The 27,639-nt window shown below is 54.5% G+C and overlaps 2 protein-coding genes across 4 annotated transcripts; one reads left to right on the top strand and one right to left on the bottom strand.

Annotated features, from left to right (window-relative positions):
* Positions 1–1,087: 1,087 nt before the first annotated feature.
* WDR54 (WD repeat domain 54) lies at positions 1,088–14,803 on the bottom strand. Its single transcript, XM_084625475.1, has 9 exons — positions 14,566–14,803; positions 11,362–11,424; positions 10,346–10,412; positions 9,828–9,884; positions 9,248–9,375; positions 6,020–6,120; positions 5,626–5,788; positions 5,164–5,238; positions 1,088–3,757 (listed from the first exon to the last, which is right to left on the bottom strand). The coding sequence occupies exons 1-9, from the start codon at positions 14,788–14,790 to the stop codon at positions 3,626–3,628; spliced, it is 1,011 nt and encodes a 336-aa protein (XP_084481601.1). The 5' UTR covers positions 14,791–14,803; the 3' UTR covers positions 1,088–3,625.
* On the top strand, positions 14,181–26,139 carry LOC311519186 (uncharacterized protein C2orf81 homolog). 3 transcript variants are annotated; one of them, XM_084625474.1, is made up of 4 exons: positions 14,181–14,293; positions 17,198–17,425; positions 18,493–18,705; positions 21,547–26,139. In XM_084625474.1, exons 2-4 carry the CDS (start codon positions 17,201–17,203, stop codon positions 22,588–22,590), a joined length of 1,482 nt encoding a protein of 493 aa, XP_084481600.1. In that variant the 5' UTR covers positions 14,181–14,293; positions 17,198–17,200; the 3' UTR covers positions 22,591–26,139. The 3 variants fall into 3 exon arrangements, with proteins under 3 accessions (XP_084481600.1, XP_084481599.1, XP_084481598.1); XM_084625473.1 differs by lacking the exon at positions 14,181–14,293 and adding an exon at positions 15,042–15,121; XM_084625472.1 differs by lacking the exon at positions 14,181–14,293 and adding an exon at positions 15,688–16,601.
* Positions 26,140–27,639: the final 1,500 nt, after the last annotated feature.

Below are 27,639 nucleotides of genomic sequence, written 5' to 3'. Positions count from 1 at the left end.
GCAGCCAGGACATTTTTCTACGTTTTCTATCCCAAGCCACATGCTAATGCACAGGAGCAGAGGTTTCACTCACCCGACGTGCAGAGAGCGCTAGCATTCTACATTGAGCGCACAAAGCCTTTCAGGAAGTCGAACCAGCTGTTTGTGGCGGTGGTGGATCAGATGAAAGGGCTTCCGGTCTCACAACACAGTTCTTCCTGGATTACAGACTGCATCTGTGCCTGCTATGACCTTGCCAAGGTTCTAGCCCCGGCTATAACGGCCCACTCGACACTAGCTCAAGCCTCGTCCACAGATTTCCTGGCCCAGGTGCCCATCCAAGAGATCTGCAGATCGGCGACCCGGTCCTCGGTGCATACTTTTCCCCCCCACTATGCCAGCACCCAGCATGCTAAAGATGACGCAGCTCTCAGGTAGAGCAGTGCTCCGATCAGCGATTCCTTAACTCCAAACCCACCCCCATGGGAGAGCTTGGGAGTCACCTGATTGGAAGCGACGTGAACAATCACTTGAAGAAGAAAAGACGGTTACTCGCCTTCTCGTAACTGTTGTTCTTCAAGATGCGTTGTTCACGTCCATTCCAAACCCACCCTCCTTCCCCTCTGTCAGAGTAGCCGGCAAAAAGGAACCAAAGTGGGGTCGGGTTGGTGGGTCATATATCGAGCGCCAAGAAGGCGCCACTCCAGGGGGCTCTATAGCTGACCTGACAGAAGCTGCTGAGGGGAAAAGTTCCTGACTGTGTTCGTGGCGTGCACACACCTGATTGGAATGGACGTGAACACCACCTCTTGAAGAACAACAGTTACAAGAAGGTGAGTAACCGTCTTTTCTCATGCGTTGCTGAGAGTCTTGGCTAACAGCCAGCAATGGACCTAGCCTCCAGTAACTTATCTAGTTCTTTTTTGAGCCCTGTTATACTTGTGGCCTTCACAGCATCCCCTGGCAAGGAGTTCCACTGCAGCGAGAGGAAAGACCCCTCCACTTCCCAACCTACCCCCAAAGCCTGTCAACCTTCTCCTGCAGGCTCCCCCACCTTCGCCCCAGAGGCCCTCCCCCGCCAATAAATGAGCTCAGGCACTCGAGGAGGGAGGGTTCAAGCTGATTTATGGCAGCAGCCGCGCGCCCTGGGCTCCAGAGCGAACCTGTGTCAAGGGCCCTATGCCCCAGCTCCCCTGCATGTGCTGCAGGGCCAAGCCCAGCAGAAGGATGATGGAGCCCAGGGCCCAGACAACGCATGGGCCCAGGGGCAGTTTCGGGAGGGGTGAGGGTTTCAAAGCCTCATGCCAGCAGGGCTGGGTTGGAGGAGAGACAGCAAGTTTCACTTCTCCTCCAGCATTCTACATGCACCCACTGGTGAAATGCAGCCACCTCTGGGGTGAGCACTGGCAGCTGTTTAACAGCACACACACACAAACGCTACACGGTCAAAGCATGCTGCGTTTAACACACTACAGGGGCTATGGGGCGCTGAACAGGAGTAATCAGAGCTAGGACTTAGCCCAGACAGCGGGGTTAACCCCCTATTTCAGCACTGTACCTAATTAGGTCTATTGGTACTACAGTCAAGGACTCCAAAGGCTAGCGGCAGGCCGAGGGCCCCACCGTGTGTCCAGCTGCAGGGCCGGCGCGGCCCATGAGCAGCGGAGGAAGGGAAATGTCATGCACTTTTCCCGACCGCAGGAGAATGCCAGCCTCTCGGGCCAGCCAGGGGCCTCTGTGCTGCTTGCCGGCTTCCCTGGTTTTCTGAGACAAACTGCCCCGCAGGAGGGGCCCCTGCCCTGATTGACAAGTATTTCTACACACAGCCTCAAACACTCTGTCACCTGAGAGCCTTCCTGGCAGGCTGGGGCAGCAGGGGCTGTAGCCTGTGCCCAAAGGGGCATATCACCACCCCCTTGGAGAGGGGCTACATATAGCCCCTGCCTCCCCTCAGCCAGGCCATACCAGCTCCAAGCCCCAAAACTGCAGTCTCCTCCCTGCAGCTCTTCAGGGGGCAGTATCTGGGGCTGAGAGCCAGAGCAAAGCCTGGGGCAGGGTGCATGCAGGGACAATCCAGCCCGTGAGGGGCTCCTAGGGGGAGCCTGCCTCCTGCAGCTTCCTTGCCCTGGGGGAGGCTGCAGTGGGAGCTGAGCGCAGCAGCTGATCCCATGTCAGTCCAGGGCAGTCAACAGATGCGCCCTGCCTGTCCCCAGCTGGGTGGTTACTGAGATGGCACCCCCTCTAGGCAGCTGAGGGCACAGTTGGGGGGAGGGATAGCTCAGTGGTTTGAGCATTGGCCTGCTAAACCCAGGGTTGCGAGTTCAATCCTTGAGGGGGCCATTTAGGGATCTGGGGCAACTATGGGGGATTGGTCCTGCTTTGAGCAGGGGGTTGGACTAGCTGACCTCCTGAGGTCTCTTCCAACCCTGAGATTCTATGAAAACCACATCTGTTCAGCTAATGGTATTAGCTCTGATCTAGCACTTTCCAGCTGTAGGTCTCACCGTGCTTGACACAGGAAGGTAGGGTGGTTGTCCCCATTTTACAAATGGGGAAACTGAGGCACAGAGCACCATCTTGCAGATGGTCATGCAGCAGAGCCAGGAATAGACCCAGGTCTCCTGAGTCCCAGTCAAGTGCTGTGTGTTCTCGGACATGCTGCCTCTCATGCTGCCAGCCACATTCAGTGCCGACTGCTCCGAGCTTGGGGCCTGCTCAGAAGCTGTGCAATGCCCCAGTAGCATCAGGGACTTTGACACAGACATGGAGCTGTGCCGAGACTGAAGTGAGATTATGGCCCCAGGGATGCTACAGTGACCTGGAGAGCAGAGTGGTGAGACTGCCCCGGGCGTCCTACGGCACAGACCCAGCTGCTGTGCAGAGGCCCTGGGTCTGTGCCTCAGCAAGAGCTCTCTGCAGCCCGAGTTCAGAGGAGGAAAGGAGCTGGGTGGGCCCCACAGGACCAGGGATTCATTTGCCCCTGCCTCAGAATGAAGGATGACACCTCCTCAGCTAATGTACCCCTACCCCACAAATCAGGGCCTGCCTGGGGGAGGCCCAGCTCTGCACCTCGCCAGGCTCTGGTCTCCATACAGGAGCAGAGGGGATCACAGCCTGCAGGGGCCTTGGGCAAGGGGCGCAGCATGACAGAGCAGCCACAGGCAGGTGACAGCAGCTGCCTGCCCCTAGGGAAGAAACAGCATGGACATGGGGGCGGGGGGGGGGGGCGATGAGCAGCCGGGGGGGTGAGCAGGTGTCTGGCCAAAGAGACTCTGAAGTTTGAAGAGATCTGGGCTCCATTTAGTCACTGCAGCGCCACCCCCTGTTCTTTGTGCATGTCCCCCCATGTCAATGGCGGATCTCCCCCAGAGCAGAGGGGGTTCCCACCCAGCTCTGGACGATTCCGCTCCCCCTACTATGTCTGCTCTCCACCCAGGTGGGGGCATCCTCAGCCACATGCTGCTGCCCCAGCCTCTGTAAACAGGAGCCTGGGGTCTCTGCACAGAGGCCCGGAGTCACAGCTGCAGTGCCCCATTAGCGGGGGGGCTGGAACATGCTGCAGCAGCACAGTGCCTGCAGGTACCTCCCTGCCCCCCTCATGGGAACCACCTGCCCTGCGCTTAAAGCCCCCCTGCGGCGGGGCAGCCTAGACCTGGCCATAGCGGACGATCTCGCTGAGGTCGTAGCCGGTCGCAGCGAAGGAGTTTCCCTCGGGGTCACAGAAGCGGGCGCCGCAGAGCTGGGTGTCAGGCACGCACTCCGAGTGGCAGTGCTCGATCTGCAGGGGGCAGGAGAGAGCACCCTTGGACCACGCAGCCCAGCCGGGCCCCGGGGACTAGACAGGCTTCCCCGCAGCAGCCTCGCCTGGACTCCCGCACTCCCCCAGGGGGATGGGCACGAGGCCCCCTCGCGTGCAGGCGCCCCCTGCAGGCTGCAGCAAGACGACATGGCCGTGTTTCGTCTGAACGTTGGGGGCTGGATACAAGAACCATGCTTGGGGTCTCTCTCCCCTCCCCAGCATCCAGCCCCTCCCTTGCTGCAACACCAGCCCCAGGCCTGGGGCAGCACCAAGGGAAAGGGAGGCAAAGCATGGCCTCCCCAGGCTGCCAGCCAGTTGGCTCAGAGGGATTTCAGTGGGGAGGAGGATGTGGTCAGTGGAAGAGGGGGAGAGCAGGGGCAGACAGAGCAGCTATGGGCAGCTGACAGAGGTGCAGGCTAGGGGCAGGGGTAGCAGGGCGGGCCCTGTGGAGGGAAGAGGAGATCACACTCAGCACCTCAGTGACAGAACTGGAATAGCACAAGGGGTGTGGTCACGCCAGGGCCCATGGAGTTATGGGGGCCCCACTGAGGGGCTGCCGGGAGAGTACGACAAGCTGGCCCCATGGGGCAGGAGGGTGGCTGGGATAAGGGGGCCCCTCTGGCACCAGCAACTGGCAAAGAGGTGCAGAGGTGTGGGGAATCGTAGTGTGGGGGAACATGCAGGGGAGTGGGGGGGTTCTAGATGTGGGTCAGACAGCCCCCCCAGAGACAGAGGGCAAGGTAAAAACATTGGCTGTTTTGTGTGCAGCATGGAAGTGTGGGGAATTTGGGAGGGTTGGGGGAGGGGGAGCTAGATCAAAACTGGGTGGAGCTGTTGAGGGTGGGGGATGGGGATTGGAGGGCAGCTTGGGGAGTTTGGATCAGAGCCAGGAGGATAGGGGAGTGGGCAGGGGTTGGTGCAGAGCTGGAGGAGACTAGTGGGGACCTCTGAACCACAGCTGGGGGGTGGATCAGAGCAGTGGGGGCAGGAGGGGAGCTAAAAGCCCTGGAGGGGTGCATGGATTGAGGGAACTAGGCAGGGGCAGTGGTGAGCTGGACTGAGGCTGTGAGGGAGGTGGCTTTTGGAATCAGGAAGGGGGCCTAGGCCCCTCACCTATTCTTGCCCCAGGATCCTCTGAGGCCTTTTTGCTCCACTAGACCACCTAGTCCCAGCTCAGCCTCACAGCTCCTTGTGGCAGTGGTGGAATTTCACAGGGGGGAAACTGAGGCACAACGGAGCAGTGACTGGCTGAAGGTTGCACTGAGAGTCCGTGGCAGAGCCAGGACTGGAACAGAGGAGCTCCTGGCTCTCAGCCCCATGCTCAGATCATTAGACCCCACGGTTCTCTGCAGGGGTGTGTGGACATCACAGCACTGGCCCCTCACCTCAATGTCCCCGGTGTCTGGGCTCCGGCTGAGTTTCCAGATCTGGACATAGGAATCCTCGGCACCCGACAGCAGCTGCAGTGGGAGGCAGAACAGAGGCGGTGAGGGGGGCTGCAGGCTCCCGGGGTGGCTGGGGGGCTCTGAGCTCGGGCCCACTGTGCAGGGAGCAGAGCCTCCCAGCACAGGTGAAGCCTGCTGCATGCAGCAGCTGAGGCAGTTCTATTCCTTGGCCCACTGGCTCTGGGGCCTCTCTCCCTGGGGCAGGACAGCAGGCACCACGTGGGGCAGAGGGCAGCAGAATGCAATGGTGGGAGCTGCAGCTCGTCCCAGCCAGAGCGGAGGATTCAGGCAGGCAGGCAGAGGAGATGAGCCAGGCTGGGTTCAGAAGGCTGGCTGGCAGGCAGGCAGGCAGGGGGCGCTGTGCAGCTGGGGGACTGCCTGGGAGGCCTTGGGCAGGTTTACCTTTCCCGTCAGGGGTGCCAGGTCCAGGGCATAGATCCAGCGAGCATGGGCGCTGACTGTGGCACGAAGGGCCCCGCTCGAGGCCTCGTACAGCCGGATCTGCCCATTCCCATAGCCAGCAGCAATGACCCCGTTCCACAGCTTCACCGAGGAGCAGGTCCACCTGGGCACAAAGGAGACGCGTCAGCCACACTTGCTCCACTTGGTGGGGGGGCGGGGTAGTTCTGGGCTTCCCCCTCCCCCCCAACACACTGTCCCCACTGCATCAGAGTGACCTCTCTGCAGGTATTCCTCCCCCATCACCTGGGGCCCACCTCTAGCAGGGCCCAGGGGGAGGACGCTGGGCTCATCTCACTGCCCCAAGGAGCTGTGGGAGCCCCCTGCCCGGCCTTACCCAAAGGCAGAGATTTTGGTGAGCAGGGAGAACTCCTCCTTGGACCTCCAGACACACAGAGCCCCGGAGTCATCCGCAGTCACCAGGTCAGCAGCCCCACCCTGCAACGGGAGGAGACCATCAGTGCCGTGCCATGGGACCCCTCTCAGCCAATCGGAGCACGGGGAAGTCAGCAATTAGGAAGGATACTACAGAGTAATCAGTCACCAAATAGCTCTTTCCCAGAAGTGCAGTAAAGTTGCTTTACAACCTACTCTCCTCAGCCAATGAGCTCCCAGAAAACGGACACTGACCTGTCCTTCTCCAAATAACTAATGAGCTGGTGCACGTTGCTGTCCTCTAGTGGGTGGACTGAGAACTGTTCAGCTGTGTGTCACCTCCCCTATCGTGCGAACAGCGAATGGAGACTCTCCTTTGGTTCCAGTGGGCAGGGCCTGGGCTTTAGGAGTGCGAGGATCTGAGGGGTGCTGTGTTATGCAGCATAGGGACACCCACGTGCCAGGTGACTGTGGATTTGAGCCGTCTCTTGCTCTTTCATCCCAAAGGGTTTTACTGGCTGCTGTCTCTGGAATGAACAATGGCCCCAGTGGGAACATGTGAGGCGAGACAGGGATGCGGGGAGCTCTGGTTAAGGGTGATGAGGGGGAGACACTGAGGGAGTGGATACAGTCCGACCTCGCTAATAAATGGCCTTGAGTCCAGGGAGGCTTTCATATCCCCAGCTGGCTGAGAGACCGGTGCTGGCACAGGGCTTAGGCTAAGTAGCTGACTAAAGTGCTGTATCCATCGATGTAATTGTTCCAATGTCTTTATTGTTAAGCTGTCCTCATTGTCTTGAGCTGGTCAGTTGCTATTGTTATTTTCCTGCTGACAACTGTCTAACGATGGACAGTGTCTTCATGTCGTTTAATGCTGTGAACCTGTTTGTCTTTCCCAGCACTCTTTTCGCTCTCTTTGTTCTTTATGGCACGTTCCTCCTGGAGTCGCTTGTTCTTGTTTCAGTTTAGTTTTGTGTTTCTCTCCTATTTTCTGCTATGTCTCCTCCGATAACCGTTTGTTGGGATGATTCTTCCCGAATCCCAGCACTGCAAAAGTTTTGGTGAAAGTTTCCTTTAGCTGTTTCCATTTGCCGACTACCATTCCCTCATCTTCAAACATCCAGTATCTATTTGCTAGCACAATTCTAAACTCTTGTTGTGTTGTCATCTGTTTTAGCTTGGTGATGGCAGCCATTGAATGGTGAGCCGGTGGCCAATCCCCTAGCTAGAGAGGAGGAGATCTGGGCATGGAACGAGGACCTCTCCCCAGAGCAGAAGCAGAGAGGGCAGTCAATTGATTAAAAAGCAGAAAAGCAACAGATCTAGATAACTTTCCAAAGGAGGATCTTACAGCAGGTGTGAAGAACACAGCAGCCGTTTTGATAGGCCTCTTACAAAAGAGATGGGCAAATACCAAATGAATGGGAAAAGGGTTCTATGGTGAACGTGTTCAAGAAAGGAGACCTCAATCAGTGTAAAAACCAGAGGGGCAGCCTGCATTCAATTGTTGTGTATCCCAAGTGAGGTGTTCAAATGTACTATTCTAGACAGAGTAAAGAAAGGGGTAGATTCAAGGTTATGACAAGAACAGGCAGGGTTTGGACAGGAGAAATCATGTATGATCCAATAGTAATTTTACATATCATCACAGAACTGCTGATTGAATGGCAGTCACCACTTCATATGAATGGTGTGGATTTCCAAAAATCCACACCATTTGATGCCGTGGATAAAACAGGTTTATGGAAGCTGCTATGCCACTATGGAAAGCCTCAGAAATTTGTGAGCATCATTCAGAGCGTCTATGAAAATATGACCTGCCAGGCAATACATGACAGTGAACTGACTAAACCATTCAAGGTTACTATGGGCCTCAGGCAAGGATGCTTTGTGTCACCTGTGATCTTTTTACTGGTAGTGAATTGGGTAATGAGAGACCACAGAACAACCAAGGGGGAGACAATGGACTTTCACACAGAAGTCAGAGGACCTTGATCTTGCAGATAACCTCAACTTGCTATCCTGCACCCATAGAGACATGCAAGCTAAAATAAATAATCTCTAGGCCTGTGCACAGTTAGGAGGGTTGAAAATCAACACCGAGAAAACTCAAACCATGAGAATCGACACACAACAAGAAACACCAACACTACTTTCTGGGACCGACATGGGAGAGAGGTCTGATATTTCATGTATCTTGGCAGCACTGCAAGTAGAAGAGGTGGAGCAGACAAAGACATTACAGCCAGAATAGCAAGAGCCAGAGTGGCCTTTGTATCTCTAAGGCCGATCTGGAGAAACAGAAATCTTGCCTCCAAACTAAATTTTGAATATTTAACATCATTGTAAAGTTGGTCTTACTATATGGCACTGAAACCTGGAGACATATTAAGATCTTACTATCTAAACTCCAAGTTCTCAGTTGCCTTAGACAAACCCTCTATATCAGATAGCTAGAAAAAATCACGAACAAAGAACTCTGGAGGAGGACGAAACAAAAACTAACAAAAATGGAGTTGGCTTGGACATTCATGGAGCAAGGACCTGCATAATGTAACAAGAGAGGCACTGAACTGGAACCCCTAGGGCAAAAGGCAACGAGGTAGCCCAAGTATAACTGAAGCAGAATTGAAAACTATTCAAGTGATATGAAAAAAAGCTAACATTGTGGCAGGAGACTGGCAAGGAAGGACAGCTGTGGTGAAGGCCCTATGCTCCACATGGACTAGAGAGGCATAAGAGAACAGAGAGTAGGGTTTGAGCCACCTACTGTACCCATCCTGCAGGGACTATACCAGCCCTGGGAGGGATCAACGAGCTCTGTCTTTGCTGTGGCTGGGTGGGAGTGAGGCGTCTTTACAGACCTCTGGTGCACAGTAAGGACCACCCTGGCCGCTGGAAAGTCTCGGCGCAAAAGGTTATGGTCTGGGCTCTCCCAGGAAGGGCTCTGACATCATTAGTGTCCAGGCAGAGTAGGTGGGGCCTCAGCTCTGAGTCTCCCCCAGTGGGAAGCACATGGGAAAGAGGAAGGGCTGACATAGTTTGTAGGCATCCCCCAAGGAAGGAGGGGCCCAACTAGCTGCTCTGGCATTTTGCAACCCGGCTGTAAGCCATGTGGCCTGGCCTGGGCAGCCATCCATTCGTGCTGAGCCTGGGATAGGAGCTGTGCGCGGTGCCGGGGGCTCCATACCGGGTTCTCCCCGACCTCCGAGGCGATGTCAGTGATGGAGTCACGATGCTCCTCCAGGACTTCGCTCAGTGTGATGTTTGTTCCCTTGCTGGGGATGTCAAACACCAGCACCAGTCCCGATGAAGTCCCTGTGAACAAGCAAGGGAGATGTCACTGGCAGTCAGTTATCAGACCCCGACCCACTCTGCTCTAGGAACCAGCTTCCTGGTCTTCCCGCCTCTGGGAACCAGTCTCCACACTCCCCACCCCTAACCAGGTCCTCAACCCTCACCTCAATAACTCCTTCAGCTTCAGGAGCCTGAATAGACCCTTCTTCCCATTCCCCACACACTCCACTCCCATCCTCCTGGGCCCAAGTGTCCCTAGTGCAGCACATCCACAGCCCAGCCCCCTCACCCAGCTGCTGTATGCAGCCCCTTTGCTTCCCCGCTAATCCCAGACCTCTCCTCCCCTGACCACCTGGCCTCAGCCCTACCATGCAGAAGATTAGGTGCCCAGTTGCTGCACCTGTAGATACCAGAGATCCTATTCCTTGCCCCTCACTCCCTTCCCCAGCCTCCAGTTTCCCTACCCCACTCACCCACACAGATGAAGCGCCCACTGGCTGCAGCAATCCCTCGAGCAAACACTGCCTGGGCTGGAAGGAAATGAAAGCCCCATTACACCCCTGCAGCAGCTCCTACCCCAAAGCTCAATGGAGACCCCAGGCCACAAGGGGGATACTTTGAAATCAGGGCCACAAGGTATGAGGGATCCAGACACCCTGATTTAAGGCCAGATCACAGAGAAACTACGCATCGTCCAGCCAGAAGGGAACACTGGGGTCACCTTGTCTGATCTCCTGCACGACATGGGCAATAGACATCCTGGAATTAATTCCTAAATAAAACATCCTCCCTTCTGCTGGATCCCTGGGCCAGAACCCCCCATGGACTATTGGCTCCTGGGGTGGAGGAAGCCAAACTGTGCTACACAAAATCCATGACCATGGTTCATCCTGCCCTTCCAAGGTAGTTGTTGGCAAGAGGGAGAGCTCTGCAGAGCCCTCCTCCCGAGGCTCCTACTGCATCACTGCCCCCAGCTGGGATCTATCTTTACCTGGCGGTGGTTCCAAGACATCCAGGGCATGCCAGTAAACCATGACGGAGCCATCTGACTCATACATCTGGGGAGTGAAAACACCTGGTCAGCTCGCAGCAGAGTCACTTCCGGGTGGGGTCGATGAGCCTGAAGCCATCAGGAGAAACCCAAGTGCTGCCCCCACAAAGCTTTCCAGAGATGGGGGAGGCACCCCTGTGACCTGGGGCCCTCAAAGTCCCTGACACAAGAACCTCCAGAAGGCACCTAGTAACAGGTAGCTGCCAAGATGGGCCAGGAGGCCTGGGGCTAGTCAGCCCAGTTCAACTAGCCGCATCTGTGCAGGGGCATGGGAAGAGTTTTTACAGGGGGAGTGCTGAAAGCCAGTGAACAACGCTCTAACCCCAGACGTGATGTGAGCTAGGTGTTTGGTTGCTATTACTGCTTCAAGCCAGGGGCCGCACCCATAGCTCCAGCACCCCGTGCCTGTGCCATAATCAGATGGCTGGACTACTTGGGCTGACAGCCTGAATCCCCTGAGCCTTATAAGAGGGCAGAGAGAACACAGTTTGATCGAGGATTGACAGGCAAGGGCAAGCTGTGTCCCTGACGAAGGAGTGCAGGGAAGCAGTGCTCTATCTCAGAACGAGGAGATTAGAGAAAACTGAGAAGGGACAGGGAACTGAGCCTGAAGGCTGGGCTGAAGAGGGGCCCAAGTGGGATGGAAAAAAATCTTTTGTTTGTTTGGGACTTTTGTTACCCTGGAAGGGAACTGCACTGTGAGAATGACCCAGCTGGAGGCCTGAGCCATGTGAAATGCTGGGAGAGACAGAAAACCCTGGTGAAGGGAAACTGAGGCAGGAAGTGCCTGCAGAGCCAGACTTCCCCAGCAGAGGGTACTATGGGGCAGTCATGCCCTATGACATGCCTCCATTGACCTTCCTGCAGCTCAGAAGACTGGCCTTGTTCAGACAGAGCTCTCCACCACAGGCCCCGCCCACTCCCTTCCCAGAGCCTGGAAAAGGAAGCACTCTTACCTGGATGCCTTTCTGAGAGGTCAGGACCAGGAGAACTCGAGAGGGCAGGACACACCAGGAGGCCTGAAAGGGAAAGGAATTGTTGGAGCCAACACGGGGTAATTTTATATTATACCTTATCCTAACAGCTAAAGAGGAACTGATCACAGAACTACAAGTTAATGGTAGCTTACGCACAAATGATCATGACTTGATCCCATTTATAATGTACAAACAGAATAAAGTCCAGACCAGTAATAGATATACTTGGTGCTTTAATAAGGCCAATTTCACGAAGCTGAAAATGATTATGGGCCAAATCAGCTGGGAGGAAGAATTTAACCCAAAAAGTGTGAATGATGATTGAGAATCATTTAAGAACACCTTACTAGATGCCCAAAAGCCACACTTGAGGAAGAAGGCTGTGCTGGTTTAAAAAAAAACCAACCAGGTTTAGAGGGGAAGTGAAGGCAGCGGTAATATATAACAAAGGGAAGAAGGGAGAAGTTGATAGTAATAAATGTAAATCAGAAGTGAAAAATTGTAGAAAATTGATACGGGAACTCAAAGGACACAAGGAAAAAATATATGGCCAGCAGAGTTAAGAACAATAAGGAATTTTAAAAATATATTAGGAACAAAAAGAATCCTGACAATGGTACTGGTCTATTACAGGGGTCTCAAACATGCAGCCCGCAGAGCTTTTTCCTGCGGCCATCAAGCTCCCCTTCCCCTTCGCTCCCGCGCGCCGCATCCCCGCTCCTCTGCCTGCCTCCAGGCGCTTCCCGCCGTCAAACACCTGTTGGCGGCGCTTAGCGCTTACAGGAGGGAGTGGGGAGGAGCAGGGAGCCGTGACCTCAGAGGAGGAGGCGGAGAAGAGGTGGGGCAGGGGCGGGGATTTGGGGAAGGGGTTGGAATAGGGGTGGGGAAGGGGCGGAGTTGGGGCAGCGCTTTTGTATCTTTATATGAAAAGGTGTCTGTGATGCAGCCCTCGGGCCAATGTACTAGTCCTCATGTGGCCCTCGTGGTGATTTGAGTTTGAGATCCCTGATCTACTACTAGATGGAAATGGTAGAATTATCAATATTAATGCAAAAAAGGCAGACGTGTTCAATAAATATTTCTGTTTTGTATTTGGGGGGAAAGAAAAGATGATGCAGTCTCATCATACAGTGATAACACTCCTTTCTGTGAGTATCTCTGGAGGATATTAAACAGAAGCTACTAAAACAAGCCACTTTTAGATCAGCTGGCCCAGAAAATGTGCATCGAGGAGTTTTAAAAGAGCTGGCTGAGGCGCTCACTGGACCATTCATGTTGATTTTTTTTAAAAAAAATAAGTCTTGGCACACTGGGAAGTTCCAGAAGAAAGCTAATGTGCCAATTTTTAAAAAGGTAAACAGGATGACTCAGGTAATTGTCAGGCTGATAGGCCTATATTGATCCCAGGCAAGATAATGGAGCAACTGCTAGAGTACTCAGTCAATAATGAACTAAAAGAGGGTAATATAATTAATGGAATTCTATGGAAAAACAGATCCTGTCATACTAACTTGATTTTTTTTTTGATGAGATTACAAGTTTGGTTGATAAACGTAGTAGTGTTGAAGTAATATACTTAGACTGCTGTAAGGCGTTTGAGTTGGTACCACACGACATTTTGATTAAAAAACTAGAATGACATCAAATGAACATGACACACATAAAATGGATTAAAAACTGGCTAACTGATGGGTCCCAAAATATACCTGTAAATGAGAAATAGTCACCAACCGAGTGTGTTTCCAGAGGGGTCCTGCAGGGATTAGTTCTTAGCCCTATGTTACTTAACACGTTTGTTAGGAACACTAATAAAAATCTGCAGATGACACAAAAATTAGGGGAGTAGTAAACAATGAAGAGGACAGATCATTCATACAGAGCAATCTAGCCCTCTTGGTACAGTGGATGCCACAAACAAATGTGTGTTTTAACATGAGCTCCCTGTGCAACACTGCGGCCAAAAGATCTAATACAATTCTGGGATGCATAAATGCTAAATTTTACCACTCTATTTGGCACGGGCATGACTGCTGCTGGAATACCGTGTCCAGGTCTGGTGCTCACCATTCAAAAAGGATGTTGATAAACTGGGGGGGATTCAGAGATGAGACACAGGAATGATTACAGGATTAGGATGCCATTTAATGATAGTCAAGGAGCTCAATCTATTTAGCTTAAAGATAGAGTTAAGAGATGACTTGATTAAAGTACCTACACGGGGAACAAATACTTAGTAATGGGGTCTTCGATCTAGGAGAGAAAGGTATGACATGATCCAATGGCTGAAAGTTGAAACTAGACAAATTCATATTGGAAATAAGGCATTTTTTTTTTTTTAACAGTGAGAGTAATTAACCATGGGAACAATTTCCCAAGGGGTGAAGTGGATTCTCCATCACTGGTGATTTTTTTACATGAAGACTGGCTGTTTTTCTAAAAGCTCTGCTCCAGGAATTATTGTGGGGCAGATCTCTGGCCCGTGTCGTACAGGAAGTCAGATTAGCTGACCACCCTGGTCTCCTCTGGCCTTACAGTCTAGGAAAGCAGGTCAGCGAGGGCCAGGCAGAGAGGGGAAAGGAGCAAGAAGCCTGCACTGCTCTCCAGGAGACAGGGTCATGAGTTAAAGCCTGGCACATGGGATCCTAGAAGCTAGAGACAATCTGTGAAGACCCCTCTCCCCAAGCTTAGGGCTCCTCCAGTGCCAAGTGGCTGGAGGAGGTTGGTCTAGCCAGTGTTTGGGGGCAATGTGCAATGCTGGCTGGAGTGGAGACGTTTCGGGGTGGCCCTGGCTTGACCCTAAACTGCCCCGGAGTCCTACCAAGGCAAGGCGGCGGTGGCCTCCCGGGGAGGAAGGAGAGAGCCGTTCTCCCCAGGGAAGGGCAGGGGAAGCGAGGCGAGCCATGAGCCCACAGTGAGTTAGGCGGACCCGGGGAGAACCCAGGAGCCCTTCCTTGCGCTGCCGCGAGCCCTACCGCCCAGCTACTCTGGGTCTGCGCCCGCCGCCCCCAGCCCGACCCGCTCCAGGGCCTGGTCCCCGGCCCCTACTGCTCCCCTCGGGTCGGCCGGGAGCTGCCCTCGGCTGCGCCCCGCGGGTGGGTCCGAACTCCGGGCCCCGCGGGCAGGGGAGCCCTGTGAGCGCCAGCCCTGCCCCGGGGAGCCGGGGGCTCGCGGGCCGCCCCCTACCTGGGTGACGGTGGAGGCGCTGGCGGCCAGGCCGCCCTCCGTGGCCTGCAGCTGGCGGTGGGAGACGCCGAGCCCGTCGGCCGCGGCGCTGGCCAGGCTCACGGTGCTGCCGTGCACGGCGGCGAAGTAGGTGAGCGGCCTGTCGCGCCGGGGCAGCACGCTCAGGTTGTTGTACAGCGCCGAGCTGCTGCTCTTCAGCGGGACGCTCCGCTCCCTGCGGTACATCCTGCGGGGGGGGCGGGGGGGCCACGCGCACTGGGCGGGGGGGCCGGGGCTGGGCCGGGGCCACGCGCACTGGGCGGGGGGGGGCCGGGGCCACGCGCACTGGGCGGGGGGGGGCTGGGGCGGGGCCGGGGCAGAGCCCGAGCCAGGGGGCCGCGATCCCTCCCGCTCACCCCGTGCCCCCCGCTGCCATGGAGACGGCGCAGCGTGTGGTCAGGGCGCGGGCGTCGCAGCGCGATGACATCACGGCCCGGGACGGGGCTGGCGTGGCCTTGGTGACGGGGACGCAGCCAGCGGAAGGGGGGCAGGGGCTGCGGGGGCTCCAGCCGGCTCGGTGCGGGGCCGGGGGGTGCAAGGGTGGCTGGGAGGGGGCACGGTCGGGGGTGGGGGTGCAATGGGGGTGGAGGGGGCCATGGCTGGGAGGGTGGGGGTGGGGTTGGGGGGTGCAAGGGTGGCTAGGAGGAGGCACGGTCGGGGGTGGGGGTGCAGTGGGGGTGGAGGGGGCCATGGCTGGGAGGGTGGGGGTGGGGCCGGGGGGTGCAAGGGTGGCTGGGAGGGGGCACGGTCGGGGGTGGGGGTGCAGTGGGGGTGGAGGGGGCCATGGCTGGGAGGGTGGGGTTGGGGGGTGCAATGGTGGCTGGGAGGGGGCACGGTTGAGGGTGGGGGTGCGGTGGGGGTGGAGGGGGCATGGCTGGGAGGGCTGTGCTGGCTGTGGGGGGTTCAATGGTGGCTGGGAGGGGGCACGGTCGGGGGTGGGGGTGCAGTGGGGGTGGAGGGGGCCATGGCTGGGAGGGTGGGGGTGGGGGGTGCAGTGGTGGCTGGGAGGGGGCACAGTTGGGGGTGCAGTGGGGGAGGGGGGCATGGCTGGGAGGGTGATGCTGGCTGTGGGGGGTGCAATGGTGGCTGGGAGAGGGCACGGTCGGGCGTGGGGGTGCCCTTTACATCTGAAGAGCTAGCCCCACCCAGCAGAAGGCCCAGCAGCACAAAGGTGCTGGAGGGGAGGCCAAGACCACAGGCCCCCACCTGCAGCCTCTTCAACCTATTGAATTGCCTGCTTGCTTGTCCTCCTTGTCCCAGCGTCAGTTGCCAGAACTCCCTGCATTCTGTGTCCAGCGAAGGTCCCCAGCGCTAAGGACAGGGAATACCACTCGAGCCCAGCCCTTCCTGGGGAACGTTCTAGCACCCAGGCGTCCTGACTCCCAGACCCGTGCTCTAACCATTAGAACTTGCTGTCTCCCAGATACCAGAACGATACTCACATGAACCCCTGCACAGATCCTTGTCACCAGTCCCTGGTGTCCCTGTGAGGAGTGGATGGGAGAGGCATCAGGGCATTGCCTTTGGAGCATAACGTGCTCACAGTCCCTGTGGCCATAGCATCCATTTTAAAGCACAGTGTACAGTGCTAGGAACTGCATGGGGCCTGTAGGCCATACTGGCTTGGTCCTTCACTCAGTGTTATCCCCAGCTGGTGGCCCTGTCTAGCCCCATGTTGCTCATTGCCCTGGGTAGACCCCATATAAAATGATGGGGGTCTAAATGAGCTGTTACCACTCAAGAAAGATCTTAGAGTCATTGTGGGGAGTTCTCTGAAAACATCCACTCAATGTGCAGCGGCCGTCAAAAAGCGAACAGAATGTTGGGAATCATTAGGAAAGGGATAGATAATAAGACAGAAAATATCATGTTGCCTCTGTATAAATCTATGGTGCGCACAAGTCTTGAATACTGCCTGCGGATGTGGTCGCCCCATCTCAAAAAAGATATATTGGAATTGGAAAAGATTCAGAAAAGGACAACAAAAATGATTAGGGGTATGGAACAGCTTTTGTATGAGGAGAGATTAATAAGACTGGGACTTTTCAGCTTGAAAAAGAGGCGACTAAGGGAGGATATGATAGAGGTCTATAAAATCATGACTGGTATGGAGAAAGTAAATAAGGAAGTGTTATTTACTCCTTCTCATAACAAAAGGTTACCCAATGAAATTAATAGGCAGCAGGTTTAAAACAAACAAAAGGAAGTATTTTTTCACACAACACACAGTCAGTCTGTGGAACTCTTTGCCAGAGGATGTTGTGAAGGCCAAAACCATAACAGGGTTCAAAAAAGAACTAGATACATTCATGAAGGAGAGGTCCATCAATGGCTGTTAGTCAGGATGGGCAGGGATGGTATCCCAGCATCTGTTTGCCAGCAGCTGGGAATGGGCGACAGGGGATGGATCACTTGGTGATTGCCTGTTCTGTTCATTCCCTCTGGGGCACCTGGCACTGGCCACTGTCGGAAGACAGGATACTGGGCTAGATGGACCTTTGGTCTGACCCAGCACAGCCTTTCTTATGTTATGTTCTTATGGGTACAGTGCTAATGGGATGGTGCTGACAGGCATTGTCATATTTCCCTGCAGAAAATGACGTCCCGGGACCGTGTGCCTCTCTCCAAGTCACGGGCGGAGAAGTCACGCCCCCCCACGGTACCCATCCCTCAAGTGGATATCATTCCAGGGCGCCTCTCTGAGTCGGAATGGATCTCCCTGGTCACCATGGAGGAAGGAGAGGATGGAGTGGGAGATATCCTGGCAGGGATGATAAACCAAGTGATGGACGAGTGCTATAAAGTGTACCTGGCTCGGCAGGTGAGCATGCCAGGCCGCGGCTTTCCATGGAGTCTAAGTGGTAGATGGTACAGCTCTCTTTGGTCCCAGCTTTGGGCTCAGGGCAGGACTGTTCCTTACAGGCTACTCTCCAGGGCTTTGTTCCGGCTACTTCTGAATGGCCCCAGCCGCAGGGCCATTCTTCTGCGTTCATTCTGTAGGGAGCCACTGAGAAAACTGGCTGTGTGAAACCAAGCCCTATGGTAACAGATGGAAGGGTTCAGGGAAAGGTATTGGTCCAGAGGGACCAGGCCATCTGACCCGGAGCGGCTCTATGCTGCTGCTTGCTTCATGGAGAGGAAGGAAAGCAGAGCAGGGATCCAGGATGGATCCTTCCTGTGGCCACTAGAAATGGAGCTTCTGGAGGGGATGGGGCAAGAGGTTCCTGTTGCAGTGGCCTCTGTATGACCCTGCCTTGGCTGCCCAGCTCCTTGCTCGAAGCTGGATTTGTGTCCCTCTCCCTCAGGCTGAGAGCTCCTGGAACTCCAGGGGAAATCTCTTTGCTTACACAGAAGTCTTCATGCTCCCATCCACCGGCTCCCAGGCTGAGTACACCCCGAGTCACACTCAGCTCCTGCCCTCAGCCATTAGGCACTCAGATACCATGGTGATGGGTATGGTCTGATACCCCAAATAGAATGGGCATCTCCCTCCTGGCCTTCAACTCTCCTCTCAGCTCCATTATGGAGATAGTAGCCTCTGCTCTCCAGGGGTGGGACTGCGTCAGTGCTCTGGGGTGCTGAGCTTCGTGCAACATGGATTATTTTACTATCTGCAGATTGCTTAGTTGGAAGGGGTACCCATCCTGACAGTCACCTCCCTGGCCACACGCCTCTCTTCTGACTCAGCACGTGAGCTGCACCAGCTTGAACTACCTTAGATTCAGTGGGCCAAAGTCAGAGGTGGCATGGACAGCAAGGGCACACTGATGGGTGGGGTGTGCCTATGGGAGTTGGGATGGAGTCTTGGTCTCCTGCCTCACTCCTAGCCAAAGTCAGGAAGCAAGTGGGTGGTGCTGGGCTCATTCTGTCTCTGCTCTGCTTTCCCAGTGCATCCCATTCACCGTCAGCCAGGCGCGGGATGCCATCCTGCAGATTGCCGAATGGCGCTTCCTGGCGCGGGATGAGGGGGAGGCCACCGTGGAAGAAGATGCCACCTGGCAGGAGGAGGAGGAGCCAGTGGCCTGTGTCACAGACTCGTGGGCACAGGGCTCAGTTCCTGTTATGCGAACCAGTCTGACCCTGTTACCGCAGGGGAGAGAGGTACTCTAGCACCAGGGCTTACCTTGGGAGCACTGGCTCTGGACCAGTGGGGGGTGGGGGAAGGAAGCAGGCTGCTCCTGAGTGCTTGTCCTGACAGAGGCATTCTGGGCCTGGCAGGGCTCAAGAGACGAGACCTGAAACTGCCTTCAATCCGATTAGTACTCTAGGGCCAGATTCTGCTTGGAGCTCCACCACGGAGGAGTCCATGGAGATACAGGACCAGTCCTGCTGGGCGTGAGTCCTGGACTTCAGGCCAGAGAGACAGCCTTGAAAGACAGAATCACGGTCACAGCCTTGTAAGGCCTCCTGACCACCTGCCCCTTTAAGCCATTGCTCACTGGAGAAAGTCCTCCCGGCCTCTTGGGATTAGAGAAGCACAGTCCAGTTCCCCACTCCCATTGGCAGCAGTGGTTTGCTGAGTTCTCTTCGCTGCACCCAGTACTCTGCCCCTCAGAGTGCAAGAAGCTGTAGGAGAGTCTGGCTTAGACTCTGGTGGAGCTGTGCCCCATGCAGCTACTAGCCAGGATGCCGGGCCTTGTCTCACCTATTCAGTGCCTTGGAGCAGAGGTGTGAGGGTCCCTCCTGAGGATCTCTGCCTAGAGAGGGAGGACGTCTGTGTGGCTAAGGCGTTGGATTTAGACTTCGGAGATCCCTGTTCTGCCACAAACTGCCTGGGTGGCCTTGGGTGAATCACCTAATCTCTCTGGACGTCTTTTCCCATCTGTACAATGGGGCTAGAGCTTCCATACGGTGCCCACCGGGGTGTTGGGAGGACAAGTGCCCTGACACTGTGAGGCTTGGAACCTACAGGGATGAATGCCATGGAAAAACCATCAGCCCATCCCCCAGCTTCCAGGAAACTAGGATGCCCTTGCAGCCTGTGGATCCTGCAAGTGCCTTCTTCAGTAGGGAGCTGCCTGCAGAGACAACCTGTCTCGGCATGTGATGCTTCACCTTGAGCCAAACAGCCTCTGAGATTTTGTCCATGGATGAGGAGTTCCAGCCACCCCCTCTCTACCAAGCCAGTCAATAAGCGTGTCCAGCAATGCTGGGCTTTGTGCTGTGGTCATCTGACCCCTAGAAATTGCACTGGTATGCCTACCCCTCCCATGGATGATAGGCTTTCCCCCTTCCCTTCTCAGTGAGGTAGCTCATCCACTCCCACGAGCCAAGCCAGTGAGGTTCCCACAGACATGCTGAGATTTGGGTGTGCATCAGAGCAGGCGGTGACCCCTTAATGCCCTGCCACCATGGGACAGTCAGTCAACATGGCATGTCTGTATGAGTGTAAATACTTCCTTCCCAGCTCCTGCTGGTCCTACAGCCCTTCCAACAGGTCCCATGTGCCAGAGACCCATTGTCAATAGAGCTTTGAAATGGGGCACTACCAGGACAGCAGGTAAGAGCGGGTCGGCTCCCGCACACCCAGCGCGCGCTGCAGCCTCCTTAGGCAGGGGCTGTATTCACAGAGCCGAATGCTCCAGCACCGTGCGCTCTGCGTGAGGGAGAGGGTACGGGGGTCTCTGCGGGGAACTGAGACTCTCCGCCGGTGTGAGGTGGGCCGGGCAGCTCGGTATCCTTTGCTGCCTCGTCTCTCCCCGCCACGTTGCGAGCCAGCAAAGGAGCCGACCCGCTCTTACCTGCTGTCGCGGTAGTGCCCCACATTTTCGGGTGCCCTACGCAGCCGCATAAGCTGCATATGCCTAAGGAGGGCCCTATCCCCAGATCATTCATACACAGGCTAGAAATCCCTTTATCCTGGGTCCAGCACTTCCCCCATTTCAGTCTTTGTTCCTCAGGTGTTTCAAGGAGTCTTCTTGTGAAGAACCCCAGATGATGTCACTCCCTGCCTTATATAGATTTAGCATATGGCGGGACCCTTTGTTTCCAAGCTTGGTTAGCAGACCAGTCTGGAAAAACACTGACATCCCAAGGTGCAGACCAGCGTCATGTGGCCTGGTCACGTGTCCTTGTAGAGTCATAGCAGCCATTACTTACAGGCTGTCTGTAGCATTCTCAGGAACACTCCCAAGATGGGGCATAACCTTCTCCTAAGGCCTATTGTTTTTCCTAATGACCCATTACCCTGAATAGGCCCTGCCCCACCCGCTGTCTAGACTGAAAGCATCTTGTCTAGTGGGCATTACCCAGGTGTAACTACATTTGAAGTACAGACACATAGTCAGTATTTATAACTTCAGGTACAAAAATGATTCATGCATACAAATAGGATAATCATATTCAGGCAATCTTAACCTTTTCGTGACATCCTACATGATCTGTCTTGCGTAATATGCATCATAATTATGCCATAATCCTATTGTACTGATACCACTATGAAGAATATGGGCTGCAGTGTTGCAGGATGCTGATGTGTTAGAAAGGAACAGGAATGATCCAGGGCCCAGCTCATTCCCATTTGTTGCTGCGTGCACTGAAAGGGATTTGTTTGCTGTCGGATCTTGCGACAGTCGCAGGATGTCTCACGGTGGAACATCTCTTGGAGCTGCTTGGGCAGGAGGGGTATAGAGGAGGTTCAGGGTGAACAGCAGAGTCAGTTCAGCCCTTCATTCTGCCAAGGCTGTCCACTGGGAGAGGCGCGGGAGGAGTGATGTGCCAGCATGACCTCACCAACCAGCTCCCTCTCTGACACTGAAGACCTTGACCCCAAACACCCCCTGCACTATGGCCTGGCTCTTGCCTTCCACCCATTTGCTGGGGTATGAAGAAATGGCCTTCAGGCCCTGCTACTGAGTGGGCAACAGCTTGTCCTGGGTGTGGTGGCCACTCTGGCGTGTGAAGCTGAGGCTTTCTCTTTACATTAATGGCTATTTCCAACAGGTGTTTTTGGACAAACTCCCCAAGGAAACACTTTCCCATGAGGAGACGCGGTTCTACACAGGATCCCCCGAGGTGCCAGCAGGCACCCTGTCCGAACAGCCTTCTCAGGAGGAGGGGGTCAAGTCTGCAAAGTCATCCAGGCCCCAGAATCTGCTTTCCCAGCCAGCCCCAGCCCCAGCCCCACCCCCCTTGCCTAAGACCAGAAAAGCATACAGGCCCCATCGAGGACTGCTGCACTCAGCCAGCCTTAAGAGCATGGCCAGGCCCCTACAGGAGACTGAGAAGGAGCTGCTCCGGCAGCAGCTCTCACAGACCCTGCCTGAGGAATCACCACAGGAGGATCTTTGCAGCCTTCACCAGCTCCTGCCCATGTCCTGCAGCAACCTGCTGAAGATCCAGATGGGCAGGCCCCCCAAGATCAAGGATGTGATGTACAATGAGTTTGGTACAGTCATCGCCATGCCCAAGCTGGACCCAGCCCGTCTACCCAAGTGCTGGATCAAGCCCCAGGTGGAGGTGCTGGATCCAGATGTTGAGGCCAAGCGGCAGGAAGTTCTCAAAACGGTCTCCGGGCGTGGCCAGAGGAGTACGAAGTCCCATCGCCATGCAGCCCAAGGGCCAGGGGTGGGAGAGCTCATTAGCACTAAGCTGCTCCAGGACACGGGGCCCATGCGGAGTGGTGGGCTGGCCCAGGCTTTCTGTCAGAGCCACGCAGACAAGAGAGCACAGCATTTGCCTTCCAAAGGGAAAAGCCTTGAACCCAGCAGCCATGTCTACTGGAAGCCCAGCAACCTGCTGGACTCTATTGAGCTGGCCCCAGGAGTGGCAATCAGGGACAGCAGCAGTGTGAAGTGTGGGCCCCACCATGGTGCACTCTATGAAGAGGGAGGGGAAGGGGTCTTCCAAAGAAAGCTCAGGCCCATCCGCCCCAGAGTGCCCCTGCCTGCCGTTGCTGTGGAGCAGCTCATCTGTGATCACATGCCCCAGGTCCAGCCAGCAGCTCTGCTCACATCCCTCATGTCATCGGGGCCAGAGCACTTGTAAGTGCAGCATGCTCCCTGCCCTCCCCTCTGGGACTGGGCTGGTGTGCCGTACCATCGCACGGCCTGTTACAGAACCCCAGCCTCTCCAGCCAGTGTGGTGTGCAGGGGTGTCTCGCTGCGTGGCTGTGGTAACCTGCTGGTGCGTGTGACGAGGGACCTGCCTGTGCTGACCTCCTCATCTTCCCTGGCTCTTGGTAACAATAAATCCCAAGCACCCACAGCATGATTCACTTGCCTGCTTTGGTTTCACCTCCCTGCAGACCAGCCCCCTCTGACCCAGGAGACCCCGCAGCGTCCGGGGGGACAGCCTGGGCCCAAGACTACAGGCCCCCTGGATGCTATTAATTTACCTGCTATAACCTCGCCCAGCTGCAGCAGGGATGATTGCTTAATGAAATGTTCCTCCTCTCTCTTTTCTCAGAGGGTCTCCATAGCCCAGTTAGCAATAGTCCCAACCCGTGGTCTGTCTGTCCATCACTGTGGTCCCTGAGCAACTAGCTGTGTGGGTGGGAGTGGAGGAGGGACTGGAGGTTGCGGGCAGGAATTCAGTTCGCTTCACTGGTTACCATGCACACCCTGAGCCCACCCATGGCAAAGCACATTGTATCATACCGTTCGCAGGGCATCCTCCACGCAGTGTACAGAACTCCGCTGTGGGCAAGCTGTGGCTGCAACCTGCAAGAGGTCAAAGTCAGAAAATTCAAAGCTGTGCTTCCTCATGGGCATGCCTAGGTCCTGGGAGTCTATACCAGGGTTGGGAAGAGTAACTCTCCCTAGCCTGGGGCCCTGGCCGCCCTGGGGCATGGGGTGGATTCGAAAGAGGTTACAAGATGGTTAAGGAGGAGCCTGGTGCTTCATGTTGCAGAATGCAGAGTGAAGGCTGCAGGAGTTTGTGTTTCATAGATTTTTAAGGCCAGAAGGGACAGTTCCGATCATCGTCTGACCTCCGGCATAGCACAGGCCACTGGATTTCACCCAGTGATTCCTGCATCACACCTGTAACTCATGGGTTAGCTAAAGCAGACCTTTTAGAAAGAGCCATCCAATCTTGATTTAAAGACTTAGTGGTGGAGAATCCACCACATCTGTACGGAAGTTGTTCCAATGGTTAATTACCCTCAGTGTAACAAATATGTGCCTCGTTTCTACTCTGAATTTGTCTAGCTTCAGCTTGCAACCATTGGATCTTTTTCTGCCTTTGTCTGCTATGTTATAGAGTCTCCTGGTATCAGAAATCTCCTCCCCATGTAAGTAATGCTTGGCTATGATCAAGTCTCCTTTTAACAATCTCTTGGGTAAAGTAAATAGATCGAGCTTCTTGAGTCTCTGATTGTGAGGCAGGTTTTCCAGACCTCGGATTTTTCTTGTAGTGCTGTTCTGAACCCTTTCCAATTTGTCCACATCCTTTTAAAAGTGTGGATACCAGAACCGGAGCCAGTATCAGTTAATGGTCCCAAAAATGCCAATATGGTGGTACTAACATCGCACTACCTCGACTCAATAGTCTCCTGCTTATACCCCCACGGATCACGTTTTCTCTGATAGCCACTGCGTTGTTCTGGGAGCACCTGTTGAGCTGGTAATCCATGATGACACCCAGGTCCCTTTCTGAGTCACCGATTTCCAAAATAGAGCCTCCCCATCCATAAGTGGGATCTAGATCTATGACCTTCCATGTAGTTGCATGAAAACAAGGGTAGTTCAAGTGAGTCTGACTTACCATGGTATCTAGATTACTGTGTTGAACTGACCTGTCATTATTTAACAGTCCACCAATTTGTGTGTCATCTTCAAACCTTCCCAGCAACAAGCTTATATTTTCTTCCAGATCATTGATAAAGACCTTGAATAGCAGTGAAGCAAGAACAGATGTCAGTGGCACCCACTAGAAACACTCCTATTAGATCAAAAAGAACAGGAGGACTTGTGGCACGTTAGAGACTAACACATTTATTTGAGCATAAGCTTTCATGAGCTACAGCTCACTTCATCGGATGCATCCACTGCACTGGTGGGTGGGTTGGGGAAGGGCCGTGTTGGCTCATTTTAAGTCAGACTCTCTTTGATTTAAAACCATCTGCAGTCACCCTTATCAATCAGAGGCCTTCCCCTTATCTCATTAGTTATTCTTTGGACCAGACTTCCTCCCTACTTTATTCCTTTTGGCCTTATAACTCATTATTTTCATGGCCTTCCTTCTATTTGATAGTAAGAGCCTTTCTTTACCACACTTTAATTCTTTAATGTTATACTTATCTTACATTAGGGGTTTTCATTCCATGTGCTCTGAGCTGCGAACTCAGCTGATGGGAAGAATCCACTTGCATGACTTATCCTCATGGGGTAGTGAGAGCAGAGCGACAAAGTATTTTGTCCTCTTTAATGTCCCTCAATAGTCCATTTGGCATTGATGGACCTTACCTTTTGGGCAGGACATAACACCTTCTGTTGGAGACCAGTACTTCACACTACTTCTCCTGTCTGGTGAGTTACACAGTCACAGAGGCTCACAATACAAATGCTTAAATATCAGCTTGCAATATGGGATACAGATGTTATAAGTGAGGCCCTGTCTACACTGGCAAGTTTCTGCACAGGTAAGCAGCTTTCTGCGCTGTATCTCCTGAGGTGTACACACGGCCGTGCCACTGAGTGCGCAGAAACTGCGCAGTTGTCGCGCTGTAAAAAACCCACCACGACGAGAGGCGTAGAGCTTTCTGCGCCATGGCTACAGCACTGCGGTACCAGCGTAGACACCCTGCTCGATCACAGTGCTGTGACCGGCCTCCGGGAGGTGTCCCTCAATGCCTGTTCTCGCCTCTGGTCATCTGTTTGAACTCTACTGCCCTGCCTTCAGGTGACCAACCGTCAGCCCCACCTCCTACATTCCTTGGGAATTTTGAAAGTCCCCTTCCTGTTTGCTCGGTGATGCGTGCAGTGGTCTCAGCGCATCTTTCCAGGTGGCCAGGCCTGCTCCACGCACCGGGCAATCCCCCGCTTGGAGCTATGCTGAGCTGCTGGACCTCATCGGCATTTAGGGAGAGGAGGCTGTCCAGCCCCAGCTCTGCTCCCGCCGTAGGAATTATGATCCCTATGGACAGATTTCACGATGTATGACAGAAAGGGGCCATGACCGGGACACACGGCAGTGCAAGGTCAAAGTGAAAGAGCTGCGGAACGCTTACCACAAGGCGCAGGAGCAAAGAGCTAGACGTGATACTCGGCGCCAACCCCACCTCCACTGTGAAGGCCACTGTGGATACTTCGGTGGCTCGCATGACAGTTGAGAGTGGACCGAGGCAGGAGGAGGAAATCTTGGACGAGGATGTGGAGAGGGAGGGGGACCCAAAGGCAGAGGATGACTCGGAGGTCAGAGATACATGCAGCCAGGAGCTCTTTTCTACCCCAGAGGAGGCTAGCCAGTCACAGTAGTAGGATCTTGGCGAAGCGCAAACAGGAGAGGAGGCCCCCCTCACTGCTGATGATTTTCTTTGTTTGACTCTCTCCTCCAGTTGTTGTCTTTTAATAAAATAGTTGTGTTGGTTTGAAAGCGATCTTTATTCTATTAAGTGAAAGCACAGAGAGCCCTGCAAAGCAAGAGACAATTATGTTAAACCCCCTTATTGCATCATGTGCACCAATCACCTCCTAACATTACAAGCACCGCACTCCTGAGCATAGCCACAAAGATTAGTGGCTTTCAGCTTCAAATTGCTGCCTCAAGGCATCCCTGATCCTTATGGCCCGGCACTGGGCCCCTCTAATAGCCCTGGTCTCTGGCTGTTCAAACTCAGCCTCCAGGCACTGAGACTCTGAGGTCCAGCCCTGAGTGAAGCTTTCACTCTTCCCTTCACAAATATTATGGAGTGTACAGCACGTGGCTATAAGCATAGGAATGTTGTACATCGGTCAGGTCCAGCTTCCCATACAGGTAGCGCCAGTGGGCTTTTAAATGGGCAAAAGCATACTCAACAATAATTCTGCACTTGCTCAGCCTGTTGTTGAATCACTCCTTGCTGCTGTCAAGTTGCCTCATGAATGGCTTCATAAGCCATGGCATTAAGGGGTAGGCGGGGTCTCCCAGATCACAATGAGCATTTCAACGTCCCCCTACAGTGATCTTCTGATCTATGGAGAAAGTTCCTGCTTGCAGCTTCTTGAACGGGCCAGTGTTCCGAAAGATGCACCTTTCCGGACCAGCCTGCGTTAATGTCCGTGAAACGCTCATGGTGATCCACAAGCGCCTGGAGAACCACTGAGAAATACCCCTTGTGATGAATGTACTTGGAGCCTAGGTGGTCTGGTGCCAGAACTAGAACATACATGCCGTCTATCGCCCCTCCGCAGTTGGGGAAGCCCATTTGTGTAAAGCCATCTACAATGTCATGCACGATGCCCACAGTCACGGTCTTTTGGAGCAGGATGCAATTAATGGCCCTGCACACTTCCATCAACACAAGTCCAACTTGACTTTCCAATTCCAAACTGTTTAGCGACCAATCGGCAGCAGTCTGGAGTAGCCAGCTTCCACAGTGCAGTCGCCATGCGCTTCTCCAACAGCAGGGCAGCTCTCATTCTTGTGTCCCCGCGCCGCAGGGCGGGGGCGAACTCATCACACAGTCCCGTGAATGTGGCTTTCCTCATACGAAAGTTCTGCAGCCACTGCTCATCATCCCAGACGTGCATGACGATGTGATCCCACCACTCAGCACTTGTTCCCCAAGCTGAAAAGCAGCGTTCCACTGTGGTCAGCACCTCCGTGAATGCCACAAGCAACCTCGTGTCGTAGCTACAATGCGTGGCGAGATCAATGTCACACTCCTCTTGCCTTCGTAGTTGAAGGAATTACTCCACTGCCACTTGTGACGTGTTGGTCAGAGCGAGCAGCATCCTGGTCAGCAGCTCGGGATCCGTTCCTGCAGCCCGAAGAGGCAGAGCGCGCAGTACACAGACCATTGGAAGATGGCGCCAAATGCAGATGGAAGCACAGGGATTGCTGAGATGCAAAGCAATGCATCACGGGGCATTGGAACAGGACCCAGCGTGCCCT

The sequence above is a fragment of the Lepidochelys olivacea genome (assembly GCF_965140295.1).
Source record: "Lepidochelys olivacea isolate rLepOli2 genome assembly, chromosome: 4".
In the NCBI taxonomy this organism is placed as follows: domain Eukaryota; kingdom Metazoa; phylum Chordata; order Testudines; family Cheloniidae; genus Lepidochelys; species Lepidochelys olivacea.
The sequence above is the reverse complement of the archived record's forward strand: the minus strand, read 5'-3'. Positions and strand labels throughout refer to the sequence as shown.

Coding starts and splice junctions, on each gene's coding strand:
- WDR54 (XM_084625475.1), bottom strand. CDS start 14,790: ATGTACCGCAGGGAGCGGAGCGTCCCGCTGAAGAGCAGCAGCTCGGCG. Junction 11,425..14,565: donor GCGCCTCCACCGTCACCCAG/GTAGGGGGCGGC, acceptor TTTCCCTTTCAG/GCCTCCTGGTGTGTCCTGCC. Junction 9,376..9,827: donor TGGGCGCTTCATCTGTGTGG/GTGAGTGGGGTA, acceptor GCTTGTTCACAG/GGACTTCATCGGGACTGGTG.
- LOC311519186 (XM_084625474.1), top strand. CDS start 17,201: ATGACGTCCCGGGACCGTGTGCCTCTCTCCAAGTCACGGGCGGAGAAG. Junction 17,426..18,492: donor AAGTGTACCTGGCTCGGCAG/GTGAGCATGCCA, acceptor CTGCTTTCCCAG/TGCATCCCATTCACCGTCAG. Junction 18,706..21,546: donor TGTTACCGCAGGGGAGAGAG/GTACTCTAGCAC, acceptor TATTTCCAACAG/GTGTTTTTGGACAAACTCCC.